The 21,093-nt window shown below is 39.6% G+C and overlaps 1 protein-coding gene across 1 annotated transcript; it reads right to left on the bottom strand.

Annotated features, from left to right (window-relative positions):
* Positions 1 to 1,237: 1,237 nt before the first annotated feature.
* On the bottom strand, positions 1,238 to 20,577 carry slc2a15b (solute carrier family 2 member 15b). The gene is made up of 12 exons (XM_061732630.1): positions 20,448 to 20,577; positions 19,387 to 19,485; positions 14,645 to 14,805; positions 14,429 to 14,553; positions 12,108 to 12,253; positions 11,366 to 11,498; positions 11,032 to 11,219; positions 8,801 to 8,911; positions 7,587 to 7,688; positions 7,076 to 7,151; positions 5,811 to 5,938; positions 1,238 to 4,150 (listed from the first exon to the last, which is right to left on the bottom strand). The coding sequence occupies exons 1-12, from the start codon at positions 20,490 to 20,492 to the stop codon at positions 3,929 to 3,931; spliced, it is 1,536 nt and encodes a 511-aa protein (XP_061588614.1). The 5' UTR covers positions 20,493 to 20,577; the 3' UTR covers positions 1,238 to 3,928.
* Between the last annotated feature and the right edge of the window lie 516 nt (positions 20,578 to 21,093).

Below are 21,093 nucleotides of genomic sequence, written 5' to 3'. Positions count from 1 at the left end.
TGTTTCCTATCAGGGGTTTTGAGGACTAAAAAAGTATTGAAGGCTGTTTTTACTGTACAGATCTCAAAATGTGGTAACCGCAATGACCACATCCTCCTCCTTAAACAAACATAAGGCAATTATCAATGACATCTCAGTAGCCAGTAAGAAACCTCCCTTAAGGGGCCCCACGTTGTCATTCCCATGATCACGGCCATCCACCTGTATGCAGTGTCAAAAAAAAAAAAAAAAAAAAACTACACACAGTGTTGTGTGTGTAAATTAGCAGTGTGTAAATAAATATAAATTTCATAAAGTTTTCGTTGGTGTCAGTTTATTATAACATAACAGTGATGAACGCTGGTTTGAGGGGCCCCCTAGAAATTTTTGCCTAGGGCCCCAACAGACCCTAGAATCGCCTCTGGACGTTCCAGTTGCATTACCACTTCGAAATAGAAAGTCCTATGTAACATGATGTATTTTTGAATCCGACAATAACAATCTCATGGTGTCTGTTGCATCAACCACTGACTGGTCCACCCGAGAGAAGAATTCAAAACAACTTCCTATATGGGAATATAGTAAACATGTTCAATTAAATTTTCAATTATTTATGAGGAGCAGCGCTACCAACGAGGGCGGCAGTAAACTGATAACAAAAGGCATTGAACCTCTTTTCCTTAGCATCTAGGGAATTCAACCAGCGCTTGATGGCGACCAATTAGATACTTCCTGGTCATTCCCTCAGTTAGGAACCTAAAGCAAATAATGATGGACTGCACCCACAGATCATTACGCACACTCACGCTTATTGCAACCAATTTAGAAACACAAATTACTGTGCATGTGTTCGGCCTGTGAGAGAAAGTCAGAGCAGCCACCGAAAACTCTGGATGCTGGAACTGGGAGAATAAGCAAACTCCACCCAGAAGAGATTTCTCACTGTCCTGTACTCCATCACCGTGTCCATCCTCGCTACCGGTGGGATAACTGGGGCGCTGCATATGGGAGGTTAGTGTGTGTGCATGTATGTATGTGTGTGTGTGGCAGCAATGCCTCATGTATGTGGTGTCTTCTTCATTTCCGCTTGGAGACAGCTTCTGTCTGGGAATCTGTAGGATGCTAAGGCCCAAGAAGAAGCTAACGCAGCGTGATAAGTGAGAACAGGGCTACACTACGAGTCAGAAAGGTCTTCTTTTTTTCTTTCATTTAGAATATTTACTGAAAAACAAAAATAAAAAAAAACATTTTCAGCTGTTTTGATGTGATTTATTATTAAATTATAACTTTTTGCATACAGTCACGCAAAAGTTGGAGAAGTTGGGGTTTTTACACTTTTCAAAAATGTTTGATTCAGAAAATGTTGTATTTTCTCTGACAAAGACAAATGTGAGGAAAAACAAAAGATATAGTTGTTGGACTTGAATAACACCGCAAGGTAAATTCAATATTTTAACCCTTTCTTGAACAACAAAAAATAAATTGCCAAAGATTTATTTCTCGTTTTTTTTCAAAAGCAAAGAGACTTTGATTGCAGACCAGAGACAACTTCTCATAACTTTCACAGGATCGTCTACTATCTCTGACATTGTGGACATTTTCCAGAAGAAAATGTTGACCTCCATTTCAAATAAATAGTATTCTTACAGGTTCAAGACATTTGAACATTTCCTAGCACATTCATTTCAGTGGGGTTCAAATCTGGCTTCAACTCAAACTTCCTATATCCACTTCTTGTTTTTGAGTCACTGTTAATTTGGCAGAACTCTGAGGATCACTGTCCGGTTGAAAGACATGCAGGCAGCCATGCAATGACACATTATTGACTGCGCTTCTTGTGTGGATGAGCTCTGACACCAGCACGTGCAGTTACTGGAAGGTCATGAGCTGAACGTTTGGATTCTTTGAGACCTTGTTACATCAGACATCTGTTGGCTGGATTTTTGTGGTTGTCTTGGCTTGGAAGTTGATGAAACTTTACGGCATGTGATGTTTCTCTAATGTGGTAATGTTTCAAGTGAATTGGAAATCTATTTAAATCTTCTTCCGTACTGCCCTTGGGGTTAGGCTTTTGAGATACTGCCATCATGATTTTAACAACACCAGCTCCTTGATGTCAGACTTTTAAATAAGAGTTCTTAAAAGGAACCCTGGCTATTAAGACATGTAGGTCTTAAAAGATAAATGTTGGTATCAATTATAACAATGTCATATAAAAACCTTTTTGATGTCTTCGTTTTTATAAAATTTGAAAATATAATTTAACTCGTAGGTCGCCATTGTTGTTTACATTCTGGGTAGTGACGTCAGACGGTGGCCACTGCTAACCCCCGTCCACTGTTTTGACACCCAGAAACAGATGAAAACACAGCTAAACAGGTGACGGCGCACCAGAAACACAGATCAAAACACAGCTAAACATTAAGGTGACGGCGCACCTACAAAAAAGTTAAAAAAAAAAAAAAAACGCTGTAGGCTACGCCGTCTACGCAGGAGCCTAATGCACTGGTAAGATGCGCACGACATTGATCATTTTTGCAGATCTCCCGTGCATCACAGAACTTTGATCCAGTTTGCCTGAACCGAGACGTCTTATGGGCTCCCTCGTCAGCCTCCACGGCCGGGAGAGAGCTGCTCATCTATGTTTTAGATACCTGTCCCAGTTAAACTAACGCGGCTTATCTTCCCAGAGCCACCGTCGTACGTCATCGCCCCCAGAATGCATTGCGCAGGTAAAACATGGCGCCTCCCGCAGGTCAAAATATGTGATAAACATTGTAGATTTTTAAAGCAATTAGATTATTTTATGTGTTTCTAACAACATATTTTAGTATAAGAGAACAATTGTGGCTAATTAGGGACTACAAGTCTTAATAACCAGGGTTCCTTTTAACCCTTAATAAGGTTCTTATCATTGGCATCTCATCTATTACGGTTTCATCATCATTAAGTGTATTGATTAAAATGATTAAGTATTGCAGCATATAAATATGTTGAAAAAGTGAGCATCCATGTCCATTGAGGATATTAATTATACTTTCTCACACTGCCCATCCGTGGTGGGGCTGTCGGCTGTCGGCTATCATCGTGAATCTGTTCGTAAGCTAGCACAACCTGAGGTCCAATTTTAAAGCACTGGTAGCAGCATTATGCTGCCTCCATGTGATCAGTAAAAACAGGGAAAGGCAAACAATGGTGAAATAACAAGATACTATGTTGTTGCCATGTCATAGTATAATATCTGCGTAAAAAGGTTCTCTTTTTAAATGAGTGTAAAAATGTACAAACATTTGGAAAAGATGGATGAATGACTGCTACAGTATTTATAGTACCCAGCTCTCTTAATTAAAAAGAGACTATAAATCATTGAGCAAAGGGACAGAAAAGGAGGTAAAAAACAAACAGACCTGTTTACCGTAAGCTCAAGAGCGTAAACATACCTTATGATAAAAGGTAAATAGTTTGTAAATTACACATGAAGTCTGGTGAGTTCTTTTTTCGGGATGTACTGCAGTAACATGAATGAAAGGCCCGCCTAAGATGTGTTATTCCTGTCACCTAATAAATGTTCATTCCGAAGTTGTTGAAGAAAAAGGTCTGTTAACACTAAACGCAGTGATGAATGGGTGTCCAATCTGTCACAGAGGCTGACGCCTCTGAAAGAAGTGTGAGAAACCATCTTTGTTCCCACAAAAGTGCTTCCAGACTGCAGGAAATGGATGAAATGTGGCTGATGGTTGATTACAAAGTACATGATTATGTGACTTCAGTCTCAAATAATGTACACTTACAGAGAATGACGTGTGTCCAGACAAGGACAGGTGTCTCACATATGCCCATATTTCATTGTGTGAGTATCATGGTTTGTATTGGATTTTTCAAGTGAACCAGTAGACCTCATGGCCAAAGTTTGCCCTTCTATACCTTCCCCATCGTCAGCATGCTATTTTCAATTATGGACGCCAAGGGTTCCATAGCCATTCATTAGAGACATTTTGACATGATTGTTGGCAGCCAACTCTTCATTAGGGATGTTGTTCCTAGCGGCAAACATCTGGCTGATCTCCAGAAAGGTTTTCCTTTTGGTCTCAGGAATGATAAAGATGGCGTAGACAGCCACTGCCAAGCAGATCACACAGAAGATCAGGTAACAGTAAGGACCCGTGGCTTCCTGGGGAAGGAAACAAAGAGATGATCAGAGAAAAGAACGGCAGTGAGTCCCTGCTCCTCCTGTTGATCCACAGATCTCCTGCATCAGCGTCCATTGATAGATGGACCAGTGGTTGAGGGCTTGAGTTCAACATCTTAGCTGTATTAACCTTTTGAGAGCAGATTTAACTGAAAGGCACAGAAATCAACACATGGTCCTACTTTACTCTGAGTATGACCATCACGTGTTTCCAAGGACTTGAAGCTGACGACCAAGTCTTGATGTACCGTATTTTCCGCACTATAAGGCGCACCTAAAAGCCTTAAATTTTTTTAAAAGCTGACCATGCGTGTTATAGTCTGGTGCGCCTTATATATGGATCAATATTGAGCCGCAACTTCACCCGCTTCTTGAAGTGATTTTTCGTCAGATCAGCCTTCTGCATCAGTTCCGAAACAGCTTTTTTTCTCTCTTCTCCCTCTGGATATTTTTCAGCAAAGCCTCTGTGTGTATTGTTGAAATGTCTTGCGACATTTCACCGTTTATTGTTAGACAGTTTTTCTCCACAAATTAGGCACACTGGTAGGCCACTCTCATCAGAGCTAAATGCAAATGAATCTGAACAGGCATCATTGAATGTTCGATTTTCTTCAGATATTTTTCTTTTCTTACATTTCTCCATACTTGGCCTTGCTGGGGTTGAAAGTCACGACGAATGGATGGCGTTTTGGCGGGTATATCGGCCTTATATATATGTATACCGGCTTTCGCGAGTATGACGTTTATTTTGAAAAACAATAAAATATATTTATTCTAATATGTCAATATCACAATAATCTTCCAATTTAGAACTAAAATATTAAAGAACTAACACAAATAAAATACATTTCAATTAAATACTTTTTTTTTTTGTAATTTATTTTCCCAAGCCACTCGGAGCCGCAGTATAAGAATGAAAGAGCTGTGTGTTGCCGACCCTTGGTCTAATGGATGTAGGACGTAACCCCAGCCTCTACTGTAGCGCCTTGGAATGTTGTGCGCCTTATATATGGAAAAAGTTTTAAAATACGTCATTCATTGAAGGTGCGCCTTATAGTGCGGAAAATGCGGTACTTAAAGGAGCTTGAGGCTCCTTTTAAGAAATGAGACTCTCTAGCGCCACCCTTCACCACAACGGCCGTCGGGGGTACTGCAGCCAACAGTGAAGCCGGCACGGGAGAACGGGGAGAACGTGCATGCAGCGTCATGTGACGTCACATCCACAGGACAGCGCGGGAAATTCCGGTCACAATTGCAGCACATTTTGCAGCACACAGCCTGTTCAAGGCAAAGGAGAGATACACTAGAGGGCTCATTCTTTTGGGTTTGGAACGCTTCATCTGACATTATTACTAGAAAACTTGAAACGTATACGACATTTTTTCATAAATCCTGCCTCAATCCTGCCTCAAGCTCCTTTAATAAAAATAACACTAAGGACAATTAAGTGTAGCTGCAAAAGACCCTCGGGCTAACACGAAGATCAGAGTCAGCTGGACAGTATTTTCTCTGAGGTCAGTCACTCACTTCACATCTTTTCTGCTTATTACAAGCAGGAGATTTCACACAAACAATTGCATCTGAGCAGCGTGACCTGGATGCAACTGTGTACCCAGAACTGTGTGCAGGAGTGTGGTCTCACCTCTAGGAAGGGAAAAACAAAGCCAATGGTGAAGTTGGACATCCAGTTGAGGCAGCCTGCCACGGTGTAGGCAGCCGGTCGATGAGACTGTTTAAACAGCTCTGCAGTGATCAGGAACGGCACGCCAGCTGTAAGGACACGATCAAAACTTCTTACTTGTGTTTGGTGTATGTTTGGATTACTTTCAAGCACAGAGTTGGATGGTGCAGAATTCTCAGCAACCCCATATTATCTTGGTTAAATTTATTGGTTTGATCCACCCAAGCTCGCAGCGTACAAATCATATTTAATTACCCAGCACTGCTGTGAAATTAACATCATCAGCCTCACTCAGCAACGAGTTCATCAATATTTCAGCTCAAGACTACTCATGATATAACAAGCCCAAGTGCTATAAAGTTCCACTCCTTTCTGCATGTATTTCATTATGTGTTTGTTATTACTCTGTAACCACAAAGAGAACGATGTTTGTCAGGTCTGGACCTGGATGATAGATCACCCAGAACTTGTTCCATTTTTCAGTTTGATAAGCGGGGTCGTGGCTTCGTTTTAAACATCCCTCATTGTTAAAAGTGAAGAATGTGAAGGAGAAATATGCATTAGCAAAAGCTCTAATGATCCGCTTTCAGAATGATGTCCTCATTATCTGTGCTTGCTAACTGCAGAGGGAAAGCTTTAATATTGTCAAACCAATAACTAGGTCATAATTTGTCAACATGTGCGCTGAGAATGGGAGGGCGTTATTGTGAAAGCGAGGTTTCGTCTGAAGGAAACCGTGTTCATCATGGCAAGCTTATGAACAATGAGCTATTAAAAGTCTAATTGCGGCAGCAGAAATCCTCATCCATGCGTTGTGGTATGGATTTGGCCGCTTTGACAAATGACGTTACGTAAACCAGAGTCGTCCTAATTTATCATCCTTGCAGGTCTGTTCAACGTGGCTCCCACTGTTGTAAAGCAATGCCTCTTCATTCTCCTCGCTCATCTCATCCTGTTGATGTATCCAAGGCCATGGGAATGAGTGCAGTGTGGCTGTTATGATCTCCTAATTTATAAGGTTAATGAAATACACTATCTCTTTACAGTTGCAGAGGAAGGAGTGGTGCGTCTCAGCTTGGGTGCCTGCTATTGCTCAACGGTCCAGCAGGGAGCAGTGTAAGCTCACACACATGGCTGCAACGCCTAAGTAGTGGCTTAAAAGGGTTCTGTTCAAGTGTCAGGCGTGTTCGTGCAAAATGCATAGAAGGATTTAGTGAAGTTTTTACCTGGACCTATGCAGAAGCCAGCAATAATACCAACAACACAGCCCACACTGATGTAGCTCATGAAGGGAAACTGTTCCTGTGAAATAAAAGTGAACAGTTTTAAACTCTCACATGCAGTTTGCACAGTTTTAGTTGTTATTCACGTGGATATTTCCGATTATTTGCAACATCTTGCAAACATGACTTGTATCATGTGGTGCTCCAAACGTTTACTTCAGGACTTTTGCCACAAACAGTGGTAATAGAAGCAGCTGATAGTGTAGTATTATACACCATCTTCACCAGAAAAACTGCAAAGTCTGTTCTGTTTTTTCTTAATTTTTTTTCTTTTATAGACGTTAAAGAAAACATTTTGACATGTGGAGTTTTAGCTGAGACCGATCGTAAATTTGATATAGATCTCAATGTAAGTATATTATGTAAATCTAATAATATGTTAAGTGCCGTGTAAAACAATCAGCAGCTGATCATAACATAATTCAAAAGCAGCAGGACGTCAGATGACGTGTACCTGATGGAGGACAGACACAGTGATCCCTGCACAGCAGATTCCCATGAACAGGAAGCCGCCTATTATCAGAGGTCTCCTGCCCAGGCGCTCGATGGTGAAACACTAAATAGTGGACAAAGAAGAGAGACGAGTTCAAACGAACAGAAACTGCTGACCGTAATATCTTCCCTCCATCCGTCTGCTACATCTTTTTATTTGTAGCGGTCTGGGATCTATGATGAACTCTGCAGTTATAATATAAATGTCCCGACAACCATTACACTGCGAAAACTATCTTCTAAGAGTGTCCACCATGTTTCAAGAACATTTGGAAGACTATTTTACTAGTTTTAAGATTCCTAGTAAAAAAAACAGTTCATACTCCTTTTGCAGAGGCATTCATGCTTAAATGAAGACAACTTTTATTAGTTTTAGGAATAGTGGGCTTATTTCCAAAGGGGGTGTTTTTTCAGTTTAACAATTAACCTTTAGACAAAATCAAACATATTAAATCACTCGGACGTTAATGCTGATTCAAAATTGAGATGTGAATTAAACAAACATCAGTCCAGCCATCGGACAGGTCGCCAAGCCGTCACTGGGCTAGTTTACTAGATACTTTTATACAAACACAGGCAAACTATAACACTGCCACATAAGGTACCAATGTTACCAATCTATTTTATAAATATATAAGACAAATAACATGAAAACAGTTAAAATAAGATGATTGTCTATTAGTAAAGAAGTGATTCAACCAAAACCACTTGTAAATTAAGTTTAGATTAATCCGTATCATCTAATAACAGACATGTGTTGAACTTACATATTGGATTAGTTTTCAAGATACAATTCAGTTATTAAAATTAAAATAGTTACATGCTTAATTATATCATTAATGAAATTATGTCTGATACAGTTGAGCAACCATTTATTGTGCCTATATAATGTAAGAAAATATAAATCAATAAAGAAGAAAAGTTGATTTTTTTTCCTATTTTGTTTGTCTTGCAAAAAGCCTAAATACTTCCGTTAAGTCAAAATAAAGTTCATCAATATCTCCCTCATTTGCTTGTTAATGTGGAAGGTCTGACTGATGACTGACACTAAGATTTTGCTCGCTGTTTCAGGGCTTTTCCTCAAAAATGAAAGAAGACAGTTTACCAGCAGCATCGTGTAAAACAGACCACATACAGTCCCATCATTGTGTGGAATGGGAGTTCATGTGTACTCACCCCCAGCATCCCTGCAATGACCTCAATGGCTCCAGTTCCCACTGTTGTGTACTGGATATGTGGTTCTGGGATTCCTGCGTCCCTAAATATTTCATTTGTGTAGAACCAGATCTGAAATTCACAGTGAGATGGAAGTTTATTATGATAATGAAAATGCCAAACTACAGGAAGATGGATACACACACAATGAAAGATTGTCTTGTTGTCTAAGGAGCCAAAAGCCACTGCTTATTAGGTGTTTCCACATGATTGATCACACTGATCACTGTCATCATCAGGGCAATCATCACTCATCTATTTGAGATCCAGCATTTCATCAGTACGGACTGCTGACAAGTGCTCCCCTTGAAATTAATTTGCGCATTCTCATTAATCACACTTTGTTGATGCAACATCCATCATTGATGATGTGTGAATAGAATTGGTGCAGTTCAGTGCTGTCTTTATGATTTAGTAACCTTACATGTTGTGTTTTATCAACTTAGCAGCTTTGAATCACACACACACACACACACACACACACACACACACACACACACACACACACACACACACACACACACACACACGTAATAAAGCAGTTTTAATAACTACAAAATGTGTTTTCGCTTATCAGAACTCCTAAAATCTAGACATATATTGCATAACATTTTTTTCTCCCTGAAACAGGAGGTATAAACTATCAGATGAGACATGTAGCTGTTATATACTTGAACAGCCTGGAAACCACAGGGGTGTACTATGAGGCAGTATGAATGGCTTAGCAATGTATGTTGAGCCTGAAGCCAGAGATTCCACTTCCACGAAGTGGGCTCTCTTTTAACCTGTCTAGATCACTATGGAAACCTAAGTTAAGTATAGAGGTTTGTATTAGTTTGACTCTAGAAAGTGTCATCCTAATATTCTACATGAGAAGTGTTGGTTCTCAGCTGATGTTACATGATGTGAAAACCTGTTCAACTGTAAATTAGTGAAGACACTAAACACTTAAAGAAGAGCAAGCATTTTTATTTGTCCAAAGACTAATGAAATGTCCAAACAGACACACGGTATCAAACTGGAATGTACTTGTTGAGTGAACTTATCTTAAAAAAAGCAGTATGATATTTATTCTTTGATGAATGCAAAACGACATGCAGTTTGCAAAAGATTCAGTTTGTTGTAATCTGCAATTTACACCACTAGATGTCACTACATCTTCCACACCAGACTTTCAAGAGTTGCAACGTTAGTGTCACAGAAATTAATTTAAAGCATTGACAGTGAAATTATTGTGGAAATAATAAAACATTATTTAAAAAGGTGTTTGGATGAACACCGAAACGTCTTGTGTTTTTAAGTATGTTTTAAGTCCAGTGTTTTTAAAATAAAATCCTTTTTAGAATTATTTAAAAAAATGATAAACTAACTGCATTAGATTTTCAGTTTACATATTGTTGACGTTGCAGCCATAACTTTATATAATTTGGTGCATATTATTTTATATATGTATAACACGTATACCATTGTTGCTTTTATCGTTACTTTTCTTCATTTATTGTTTACCCACCCATAGTTTTAAGGATTTAACATATAGTAGATGCATTGCCATCTGGCTGAATTGTTTTTCAAGTGTGGGAGCAAAAACAAAAAAGAGCAACAATTAAAGCAGCAAGAATTGTGGGTCTGCCTCTTAATATAGTAAATGAGGAGTTACTTTAGTTACAGTCGTAACTTGAACACTGATGGCCAGGAAGTATAGGAAAGTCAAAGATGAACTTAAACCCATAACATTGAATCTTCTTAAAATATCTTTTTTGCTTTTGTGTCAGGTTTGAGCTTTTGGATTCATCTGCATGTTTGAAGCACTTCAGTGTTTCTGTCTGGAGCATCTGGGACCGAGGTTCCCAGCAGGGTATGTATCCCTGCGGGGAAATGATACTCGCATATGAACCAACATGTCTGGAGCTTCCATCCACAGAAAACAATGAGACATGCTTGACTTTATGTTCAGATGGGTTGACCTGGTTAGGTGGAGTTACAATAGGAGAGAAGAATCAGAGATAATGAAGCGTGGTGCCGTCACCCTCAGCTTAGTTATTCACTGGGTGGGAATCTGTTATGTATGGTCAAATGGAAAGAGCACAGCTGGGAGCTGTGACAATATGTAGGCACACTTTCACATTAAGTGCACAGTTGTTGCACATTCAAAATGGAAAAGAGAATGAGCCCACAATGCCTCTCCCACTTACTGCGTCAATCCCAGACAACTGCATGCCGATGTTGACCACTACGATAGTGATGACCTGCCACCGGACGGAGCGGTCCATGAACAGACGGTGGACAGAGAGGGTCTGGACGGAGGACAGTGAGCGTTGCTCCTCCTGGATCTCATCAACCTCAACTTGGATATTTCCTTTTTTACGAAACCACTTCAGGGCTACGGAACAGAGAGAGATCCTTAGCTGTCATCAGTAATTACCACAATCTGGTTTCACAGTGAGACTTTGCAGGATCATTTTTTTAATTTAAGAGATGTAGAACTGAAATTCAGGGAAGAAAAAAAAGAAGAATAGAGTCTTCAACCTGCAATGGTAGCATGCACGTTTCCTTTATCAATCAGCAGATATCGTGGACTCTCTGGGAACCATGGCAGGAATAGCACCTGGATCATAGTAGGAAACACGACAAGGGAGAGGAGCAGAGGCCAATACTCTTCCTGTGTGGAAAAAAAACAACCCAAAAAACATTACCATATTAAAACCTGAAAAAACATGAGAGATAATAAGTTAATAATACGCCACATACTGTACATATTTACACATATGCATATCTTTCAGCCACGTGAGTCCAAAATGTCTCTTGATTGCTACATCTATCACCACCGCCAAGAATCCAGTAGGTTAGATAGCACCAGTTCATCAACATCATTTTGGAAATCCTTCGTCATGTTTGCTCTTTCATGCACTCCTGGAGGTTCCTCCCGTTTTGACTTTGGGACTTCCAACCCATGCTCAGCAGAGAAGTTCCTGTCTAACTCTCCACCTACTTGTGACATCAGTGCACCTAATCTACTTTTCATTTGCACTTTCCTCAGTACTGGAGAAGCTGTCTCAACTTATTTCACTATGTTGTTTTTTGGATGAACATGTTTTATTTGGAAGCCCCCTTTGTGCCGCCACTCAACAAATCCTGGGCGTTCATAAATGATTCATATAACTTGTTGAAAGAAAAGAAATATAGCAGTGTAACTTGGAAGTTGTAGGTCGGATAAGTCAACGGAAATAACAACCGGCCTGTGTAGTGGATAATATCACAAAGTTGGTACCTTTCCCAGCAGCTCAGAGAGCCCCAGGATCTGAGCTATGAAGACTCCAAGACAAATGTGGATGCTGGGAACAAGGCCGAGGAAGCCTCGCACGTTCTTGGGGGCAATCTCACCGAGGTACATCGGCACCACGCTGAGAGAGATCCCTGAAGAAACAAAAACAAAAGAAGAAGAGTGCAATTACCACAAACTAACTGCGTTTCAAAGATCGGTACAGTTTTTTACCCCGATACTTGTTATAAATTTAAAATCTGTCACAAGACACACTTTATTATGTTTGTTCAAGTACAATGTAGAATTGTGTAACTTACAATAGATTAAGAGAAAATAAAACACTGAATGTGGCATGAAAATAAAAACACTTTTAATGAAGAGTGAAAAATTAGTTGATTCAAATAAAGATGTGTTTCTCAAATCTTGAATAAAAGCCAACTGGACTTCTGATGGTTCTTGAAGATGTTTCACCTCACATCCAAAACTTTACTTGTTCCTGTGACTAGTAGGAGTTTCAGGCTTATAAACGTCATTCTTTTGAAGTGCTGAAGTAACACCTGAATCACTAACTCATCCATGCATCTTGAGAGTGTTTAGGGTCCTTGTGAACTGTGAATGATCTGCACCATATACCGGCTTATACCATATACCGGCTTAATCTGATCTAGCTTCTAATCCTTTCTCACGCTTCTCAACTCTGAGTACATCAAGATTTATACATCTTAACTCTGAGCTGGACTGGAAACCGACATACACAGACCAAGATGTGCCGTTTAATTTACATCAGCCATGGGGACATGAGCCAACATCAGGATTCCAGACCACTGGCCTGAGAATGTCCCCACCAAGATAGTAAGAAAAGGAACTCAAATACATAAACCCTCAATTTAAACTTGTGGATATTAATCCTAAACCTGCTAGTTAAGTAAAGAAATACCACTGCATCAAATAGTGAGAAAAAAAAGTTCACAAACATAGTCATTCCATGTATGGCATGAGTTTCTGAGAAGCCTTCAGGCGAACACGGATTCACTGTGAGGACAAAGCTCCAAGACAGAAACCGAGTGGCCTCAGAAATAAACTTTACTCCGCAAAGAGTGGAAATCTCTTTATAAAAATAAAACTGCACAACTAATCCACCAATGCATGGCACAACAAGGTGGATCCAGCCCATCAGGTCAGGACTCAGTGGGCCACCTGCATCAAAGATAAGAGGCGCTGGCGTCCACATTGTGGACAGAGAAAACAGATGGCTTGTGAGGAGAGTAAAATAATCAATCTATGTTTGGTGGGGAAAAGAACATTCATTTTATAATCACAAAGATTCATAGTTATTGACAACTTGATTCACATGACCAAAACATCTCAAATTCTGACCAAAACACGATGTACAGTGGACAAAATATCATAATTACCTACCAGAGGGACGAGTGAGTCAGTGGATTTCCATCTGACTTGAGTGAATGTCCCAACAACAGATTATAACACATTCCTCTGTTAGAAGTGCAGACGCTTTTCAAATGAGAATTAAACCCTCTTCAAGAACCAAGACAAGAAGTCCCGTTGCCTTCTTTTTGAACTCCTGCGGCCTACTTCACACACACGACTGCAAATTATTACTAAACAGTTTTCTTTTGACGAGTTTAATTTTATTTCAACTTAATCTAATCACCTTTTTTAGACAGTGCTGTGAAAATCACAAAGATCACAAACAAACATCTTCCACGTGTCTGATTTCGATGTTTCAGTAGCTGTTAGAGCAGGTTTAACAGTTATTATGCATAAATATATACATAAATATATACATGAACATACACACATATATATATATATATATATATATATATATATATATATATATATATATATATATACATACATATACATACACCTACACACACATACAGGACTGTCTCAGGAAATTTGAATATTGTGATTTTCTGTAATGCAATTACAACAACTAAAATGTCATACATTCTGGATTCATTACAAATCAACTGAAATATTGCAAGCCTTTTATTATTTTAATATTGCTGATCATGGTTTACAGCTTAAGAAAAACTCAAATATCCTATCTCAAAAAATGTATTTGAATATTCTGGGAATCTTAATCTTAAACCATAATCAGCAATATTAAAATAATAAAAGGCTTGCAATATTTCAGTTGATTTGTAATGAATCCAGAATGTATGACATTTTAGTTTTTTTAATTGCATTACAGAAAATAAAGAACTTTATCACAATATTCTAATTTTCTGAGACAGTCCTGTATATATATATATAATACAAAAACAGCATTTGCCCCCTCAGGAATCAAGCAGGCCTACCCGAGTGTACTCCTGTGATGAAGCGTCCACCAATGACCATTGCAGGACTTCTGAACCATCTGCTGAAGCCCATCAACGATCCGCCTATAAACACCAACACGCTGGACCTCACCAGCGTCCCTTTCCTGTTTTAAAACAGTGTTTCTCTTTTTTTTGTCACAGGAAAATGCATATGTGTTGTACATATTCAAGTCACTGACATTCGTACACACTAACCTCCCATATTTGGTAACGAGTCGACCCACCAGTAGCGCCCCGATCATCCCACCGATGGCAAAGATGGACACAGTGACGGAGTACAGGATAGTGAGAAAATATTCATCTGGAATCCAGTCGTGTTGCTCTATTAACGTCTCATTGTAGAAGGCTTTGATGTACTGGTGGCAATAAAAAAAATATTATTCTTACCGTACCAACACACACAAGACAGAGTGAACGCTCAACCTTCAGCATGGCCAATGCCATATATTCAGTAAGGTAAAGTAAAGTTTCAAAAGTGACGTAAGGCTCTTTGTTTGTCCAGGTCTGACCTCTCCACCAAACTTTCAAAACTATTAGTTTTTATAAAATCTTGCTAACACACTAATGGATGAACATATTATTTAGTTCTGACTTCTGATTTAGCTCTGATACACTGTTTGGATTTTACAGGTGGTAAATGCATGCGTGTTACATTATGTAAGGGTTTTAATTGCTTACAAACACAAACTGTAGAAACACTAATAATGACTGATGCACAAGATTAATCCAATGTAGCTTGAAGAGAAAAACTTTAGAGACTCAGTCTTGTTATGTGACTGTAATTTGATGCAATGACTTGCAACTTCTCTTGAATTTTATTTGGATTTATATGCAAAAAAACAACAAAAAGAAAACTCCTCACTGATCAACGCATAGTGAAAAAACACTGAACTGAATCGCGTTTTTTTTTCAAGATGAGAATTCATTCATACACCAGAAACTGAAACAGGAGAAAGAAAGCGAATGGTCCATTTTAGGATGAAGACTAATCAGCATGCACCATTATGGCAGAACTGGTATATTTATGTCTGTAGTATTAAAATACTCTCCATAAAATATTATTTCTCAGAGATCTGTCTCGATGACGTGGTCTATTAACTGGGCAGTAGGCGATGTAAAACACGTCACACTCTGCTCTACAATGCTGCTATAGTTACATAAATGTGGACATAAATGTGGACTCAAGTTACACTCAGCGTTAGTTACATCCTCATCATGGCGGCACTCAATCTCACTGTATCATAAATCAGGGAATCATCACTAAACTGGATTGGTTATTGTGTCTTAACAAGTGCCATAACATCAAAATAGTCAATCTTCACTTAGTCAGTTGGAATCTGCTCTGCATGGCTTTGTTGTTATTCTGTTAAAGTCACTCTACAATATATTCATATTTCCAAACATCCACACATACTTAAGTCCTTTCAGCGTTATTTTCCTGATTAATTTGATCAAATCTGTTCATTTACAGTCATTTTTGCAATTTAGGCCTGCAACACACTCCCCATTTTGTTCAACAAAATCATTGAAATGCTTAAAAATGATGCTTCACAAAGAAATATGGCAAGGGGATCTCCACATTTATCTTCCTACACTGAATAATATTATCAAGTGAGTCAAGGAATCTAAAGGAATTAGAGTAATTGAAGGGCAAGGGTGCAAGACTAAGATGGACATCTGAAGTCTCAGACCCTTCAGACAGCACTCCATCAAGCACAGTCATTCATCAGTAGCTAATATATCCTCATGGGCATGGACTATAAAATATGAAATGTCCTTTATAGGTCAATGATTTAGAAAGTACAGATTCTTGGTGATTAATATCAGAAACAAATCTATGCAGAGATTTAGACTGCAGTATCTCTTCAGCTCAGCTTGTTGAAGAAGACGATGAAGACATGACAAAGATTCTGTTGAAATGTTTAAAAGTGTCATTTTACCTGAGAAAAAGAACACGCAAATGTAAGGAGTTATGTTTTACCTGCTTTATTTAGCATAATTCAATTCAATTTTATTTTATTTATATAGCATCTATTACAACAGAAGTTGTCTTTAGGTGCTTTCCAGAGACCCAGAACATGAGCCCATAAGCATACGGCTTAAGAGCGGGAGGGGATGACTGAAACAGGGACACAGGGATTTGAAACCAAAAAGAATGTGTGACAGAAGTGTAGGAACAAGCCTTTAAAATATCAACATCCAGACAGCGTTCACAGTTCAGCCTCAGACACTGAGGGTACAGGGGGATCTCCCGGTAGGTACAAGAATGAGATCATTTTTACTCAAGTTGCTGCAATCTGGATACAAAATGTGAGATCCAATCCATGACAAGGCAGGCGGTTATGTCCGAGTTTTAGGACTTGAGAAAAAAATGCTTTTTTTCTTTGTCCCACTAAGTTCCATACGTCAAGAATGTAGCCAGAGCTTAGGCTTTCGTGGAGTATCTTAGCAAGTACACATATGGGGAACCCACTAACCTTCCTCTGCATCACATGGCACAAAGTACACCATGAAAGTACCTAGCACGTGGGATGCTCATTCTTGAGCCACACAAAACCTGGAGGCATGGGAAGGGTGTGCTGGGAAACAACACATGTATTATATCTTCTGCACTGTATCTGTGTTTTGTAGATCTTAGCTAAAGTAACTTTCATTAAGCGTCAGAATCAGACTTTTATGGGACACTATACTATACTTTAGTAACAAAAGACAGAGGAAGTCCCACTTTATAAATCAATCAATCAATGTTTATTTATAAAGCCCTTTACAACACGCAGGGTGACCGAAGTGCTTTCCATTAAAATCCACATTAAAACAAAACTATTTAAAAACAACATAATAAAACCATTAAAATTAAATTAAGAATATTTCACATCAATACTGTGTATTAAAAGCCAGTCTAAATAAATAGGTTTTAAGTCTGGATTTAAAAACCCCAAAGTCAGTGATGGTGATTTCTGGGGGCAGCGTATTCCTCTGGGTTCTGGGTTCAGCAACCCAGAAGGCCCGATCACCCCAGAGTTTAGTCCTGGTTCTAGGGACTTCCAGCAGGAGCTGATTTGAGGACCGTAGGCCTCTAGTGGAGTTCTGAACACGCACTTGTTCACATAAATAAAGAGGGCCAAGCCCATTGAGGGCTTTAAAAACAAAGATTAACATTTTAAAATCAATTCTAAAAGAAACAGGAAGCCAGTGAAGAGTAAATAAAACCGGGGTGATGTGTTCGCGACGTCGAGTATTAGTTAAAAAGCGTGCAGCGGCATTCTGAACAAGCTGAAGACGGCTAAGAGAAGACTTGGAGACACCAACATACAAAGCATTACAATAATCAATTCTTGAGCTTATAAAAGCATGAATGGTTTTTTCCAAGTCTGCACGATTTAAAAATTGCTTTACTTTTGTTAAAACCCGTAACTGATAAAAACTGGTACTGACCACGCTGTCAATTTGCTTGTCAAACTTTAAGCTGCTATCAAAAATAACTCCTTTCCTCACAGAAGCTTTCGCTTTAAAAGAGATCACCAGAGTGTGCTGAATCACGAAGAAAATATATTCTGTTTTATCTTCATTTAAGTGCAGAAGATTTCGCCCCAACCACATTTTAATTTCTGCAATGCAGTCAGAAAGGGTTTGAAGAGCACCACTTTTGTTTGGGAGCACAGGAAGATAAATTTGCAGGTCATCTGCATAGCAGTGAAAAGCTAGGTTGTGCCTGGCTATGATAGAGCCCAAAGGCAACATGTAAAGCGAAAACAATAAAGGGCCCAGTATGGAGCCTTGGGGCACACCACAGGACAAAGGAGCAACAGAGGAGGACAGGTCGCCAATCATTACAGAAAAACTTCTGTTCGTCAGGTACGATTTAAACCATTTCAGCGCTGTGCCACGAATACCAGCACACTGATTAAGGCGAGACAAGAGGATTGAATGATCCACTGTATCAAATGCCGCTGTCAGGTCTAACAAAACTAAAATAACAGGACATTTGGCATCAACGGAAAGGGCAATGTCATTATGCACTTTCAACAGTGCAGACTCAGTGCTATGCCTTGTCCTGAACCCAGACTGAGATTTTTCAAGAACACAGTTATTTTCTAAAAACAATTGCAGTTGAGTAAAAACAATTCTCTCAATGACCTTTGAAATAAAAGGCAAATTAGAAACAGGTCTAAAATTGGACAGAACACTGGCATCAAGATGTGCTTTTTTAAGAATTGGTCTCACTATGGCATCTTTAAAAGAATCAGGGACACTTCCTGAGCTGAGACAAGTGTTCATTAAAACCAGGAGGGAAGGCCCAACAGTAGGAAGCACCTCTTTTAGCAATTTAGTTGGAAGAATGTCCAGAGGACAACTTGTAGTTTTCATATGTACAACAATATCAGTGAGGGACGAAAGAGAAACAGGATTTAAAATGGTCAAACACGACAGAGTGTGAGGCAGTAAGAGGCTGGTCCGAGCCTTTACTGCAGCTGCTCAGTGCTTTAACAGACTTCACTTTATCAACTTTATGTTCTAAGGGATCTTAAAACGGTGGTTTTTGCGGTCTCCTAAACGCAGCGGAACCGAAGCTCACATGCTTGAGTGGGGAGCTGTCCGTGGCCAAATAGGAATGGTTCACAGCTTAGTCACTGCACCGCGGCAAATTCAACACTGAAGGAGCAGAACGGAGCACATGATAGAGTAACATGGACAGAACATCGATGACACAGTGGATTTGATGCATAGGTCCACATGACTCCCTGCAGCTACACATGACAGTGGGATATACAATCTTATCTTAACATTATCTTATAAGCTTTAACATCATGGCATTTGAGATTCCAAATAGTTCAAAAACCATTGTGATCATCAATAAATCCTTGTATCTGTGATGAGTCACACCAGCCGTGTGAATGATGGCTATGACAATGACATGACATGGGGGTGCCACAAACCTCTGAAGGTGAGTTGACGACTGCCAAATTGTAGCCATAGAGCATGGAGCTGCCAAAGGAGGACAGGAAAGCTACCGCCAGCAGAGACGGTGTAAGATGCTGAGGAAACATGACACATTACACTTAGTTATGTGGTATTTTAGTGAAAGAAAGTCCCTGCAATGACAGTAACCTAAATGTTATATGGTTTAAAAGATAAAATACTAAATGCTGTGTAAATCTAATAAAGTACACGTCATATAAGGGTATGGGATGGTATGAGCTTCTAACAGAAGAGTGCAGGCACTCTGCTAACACGGTTGGTCACCCAAAGACCCAAAAGTCACGTGAATCCCCTTTCAGGCTTGAGAAGAGAAGAGCTTACTGTATTTTCATAAGGAACAGCCTGCAGGAAGCTACCTTCTTGGCTACCATCCTAAATTCCACACAGCAAGATTAGCTGACCTCAGAGGTGAACGTCTGTGGGTTTAGAGTGTTTTTAAAAGCCCGGTCTTCATGGAGCGTGGAGGGACCTCGTGGCTGTAGATATGAGCAGGCTTTAACCCCACAAAGGGTCACAACAGACAGAGGACTCAGCCTCTGCTCGGAGTGAACAATAAGTGCAGTTAGTTGAGTAAACCTAATTTAGCTGGTAATGGCATGATGGAAGGAGTTAGAGATGTGAAAATAGCCCAGAGCAGACAAAGCTGACCAGTCAGCATTACATTAGTTTGATTATCTGTCAGATCCGCAGCTCTTCACATGTTGCATTACTTTAATAAAACCTCTGGGCAGCGCTTCCTGTTTAGAAATGTGACTTTAGTTGGAAGACTATGTTGACAGTTTGTTTTTTAACAGCTGATAACAGAGAAAGGCTGATAAAAGAGTGGGAAGATGCTGAAATCTATGTCTTTTCCATTTTCAATCACATACCATGATTTCATCTTTCCCTTAATTGTCAGACACAAATTAAATCAAGATGCCAGAACGGCATATTTCCCGATACAACGTGGTCAGCGGAGGGCGTCACATATTTCAGGAAACAACGATCCAGTCAGTGCCCGACAGGTTTTAACACTTACCCCGCTGAATCTTGCAACATTTTCCGGTAACAGTTCTTCCGCCATTTAAGTCATAAATAATGTCCCCCCTCCTGTGATCTGCTCCGTGGAGATCAGAAACAGCTCATCGGCACAACTTTTTAAAAAGTCATCACGCCGCATCCCATTTGTAGACACCAGCCATGGCCCGAGGACAGAGGAGGAGGCGCCTTGTGATGATGGGCGGAATTCAAAGAGACGTCTCCAACTCTCGGTCAAGGCTGATTTATGGTTCCGCGTTACACCAACGCAGAGCCTACGGCGTACATTGCACGTCGCCGCGCGGGTCGGGACCTCCAGCTCCCACTGCGGCGCTTCACGGTCACATGAGCCGCCGGCGCGGCCCGCACTGTCATGTCCATGTGCTGTCATGTACAGTCGGGGCGTCAATTGGGTATGGCAAGGTATGGCAGCCGCCACACCTTTGCTTCAAGGGTTAAATATAAATGTTTGTTTTTTAAATACATTTATGGAATAACTACAAATGCAAATAAGAAGAACATGATCGATTTCACTAGTTATTATACACTGCAAAAACTCAAAATCTTAACAAGAATATTTGTCTTAGTTCTAGTTAAAATGTCAAATTTTTAGTCTTTTTAAAAAAAATCTCATTACATTTAAGACA

Source organism: Cololabis saira, chromosome 1, assembly GCF_033807715.1.
Source record: "Cololabis saira isolate AMF1-May2022 chromosome 1, fColSai1.1, whole genome shotgun sequence".
Taxonomy (NCBI): domain Eukaryota; kingdom Metazoa; phylum Chordata; class Actinopteri; order Beloniformes; family Belonidae; genus Cololabis; species Cololabis saira.
Note: the sequence above shows the minus strand (reverse complement) of the source record. Positions and strands in the feature narration are given on the sequence as shown.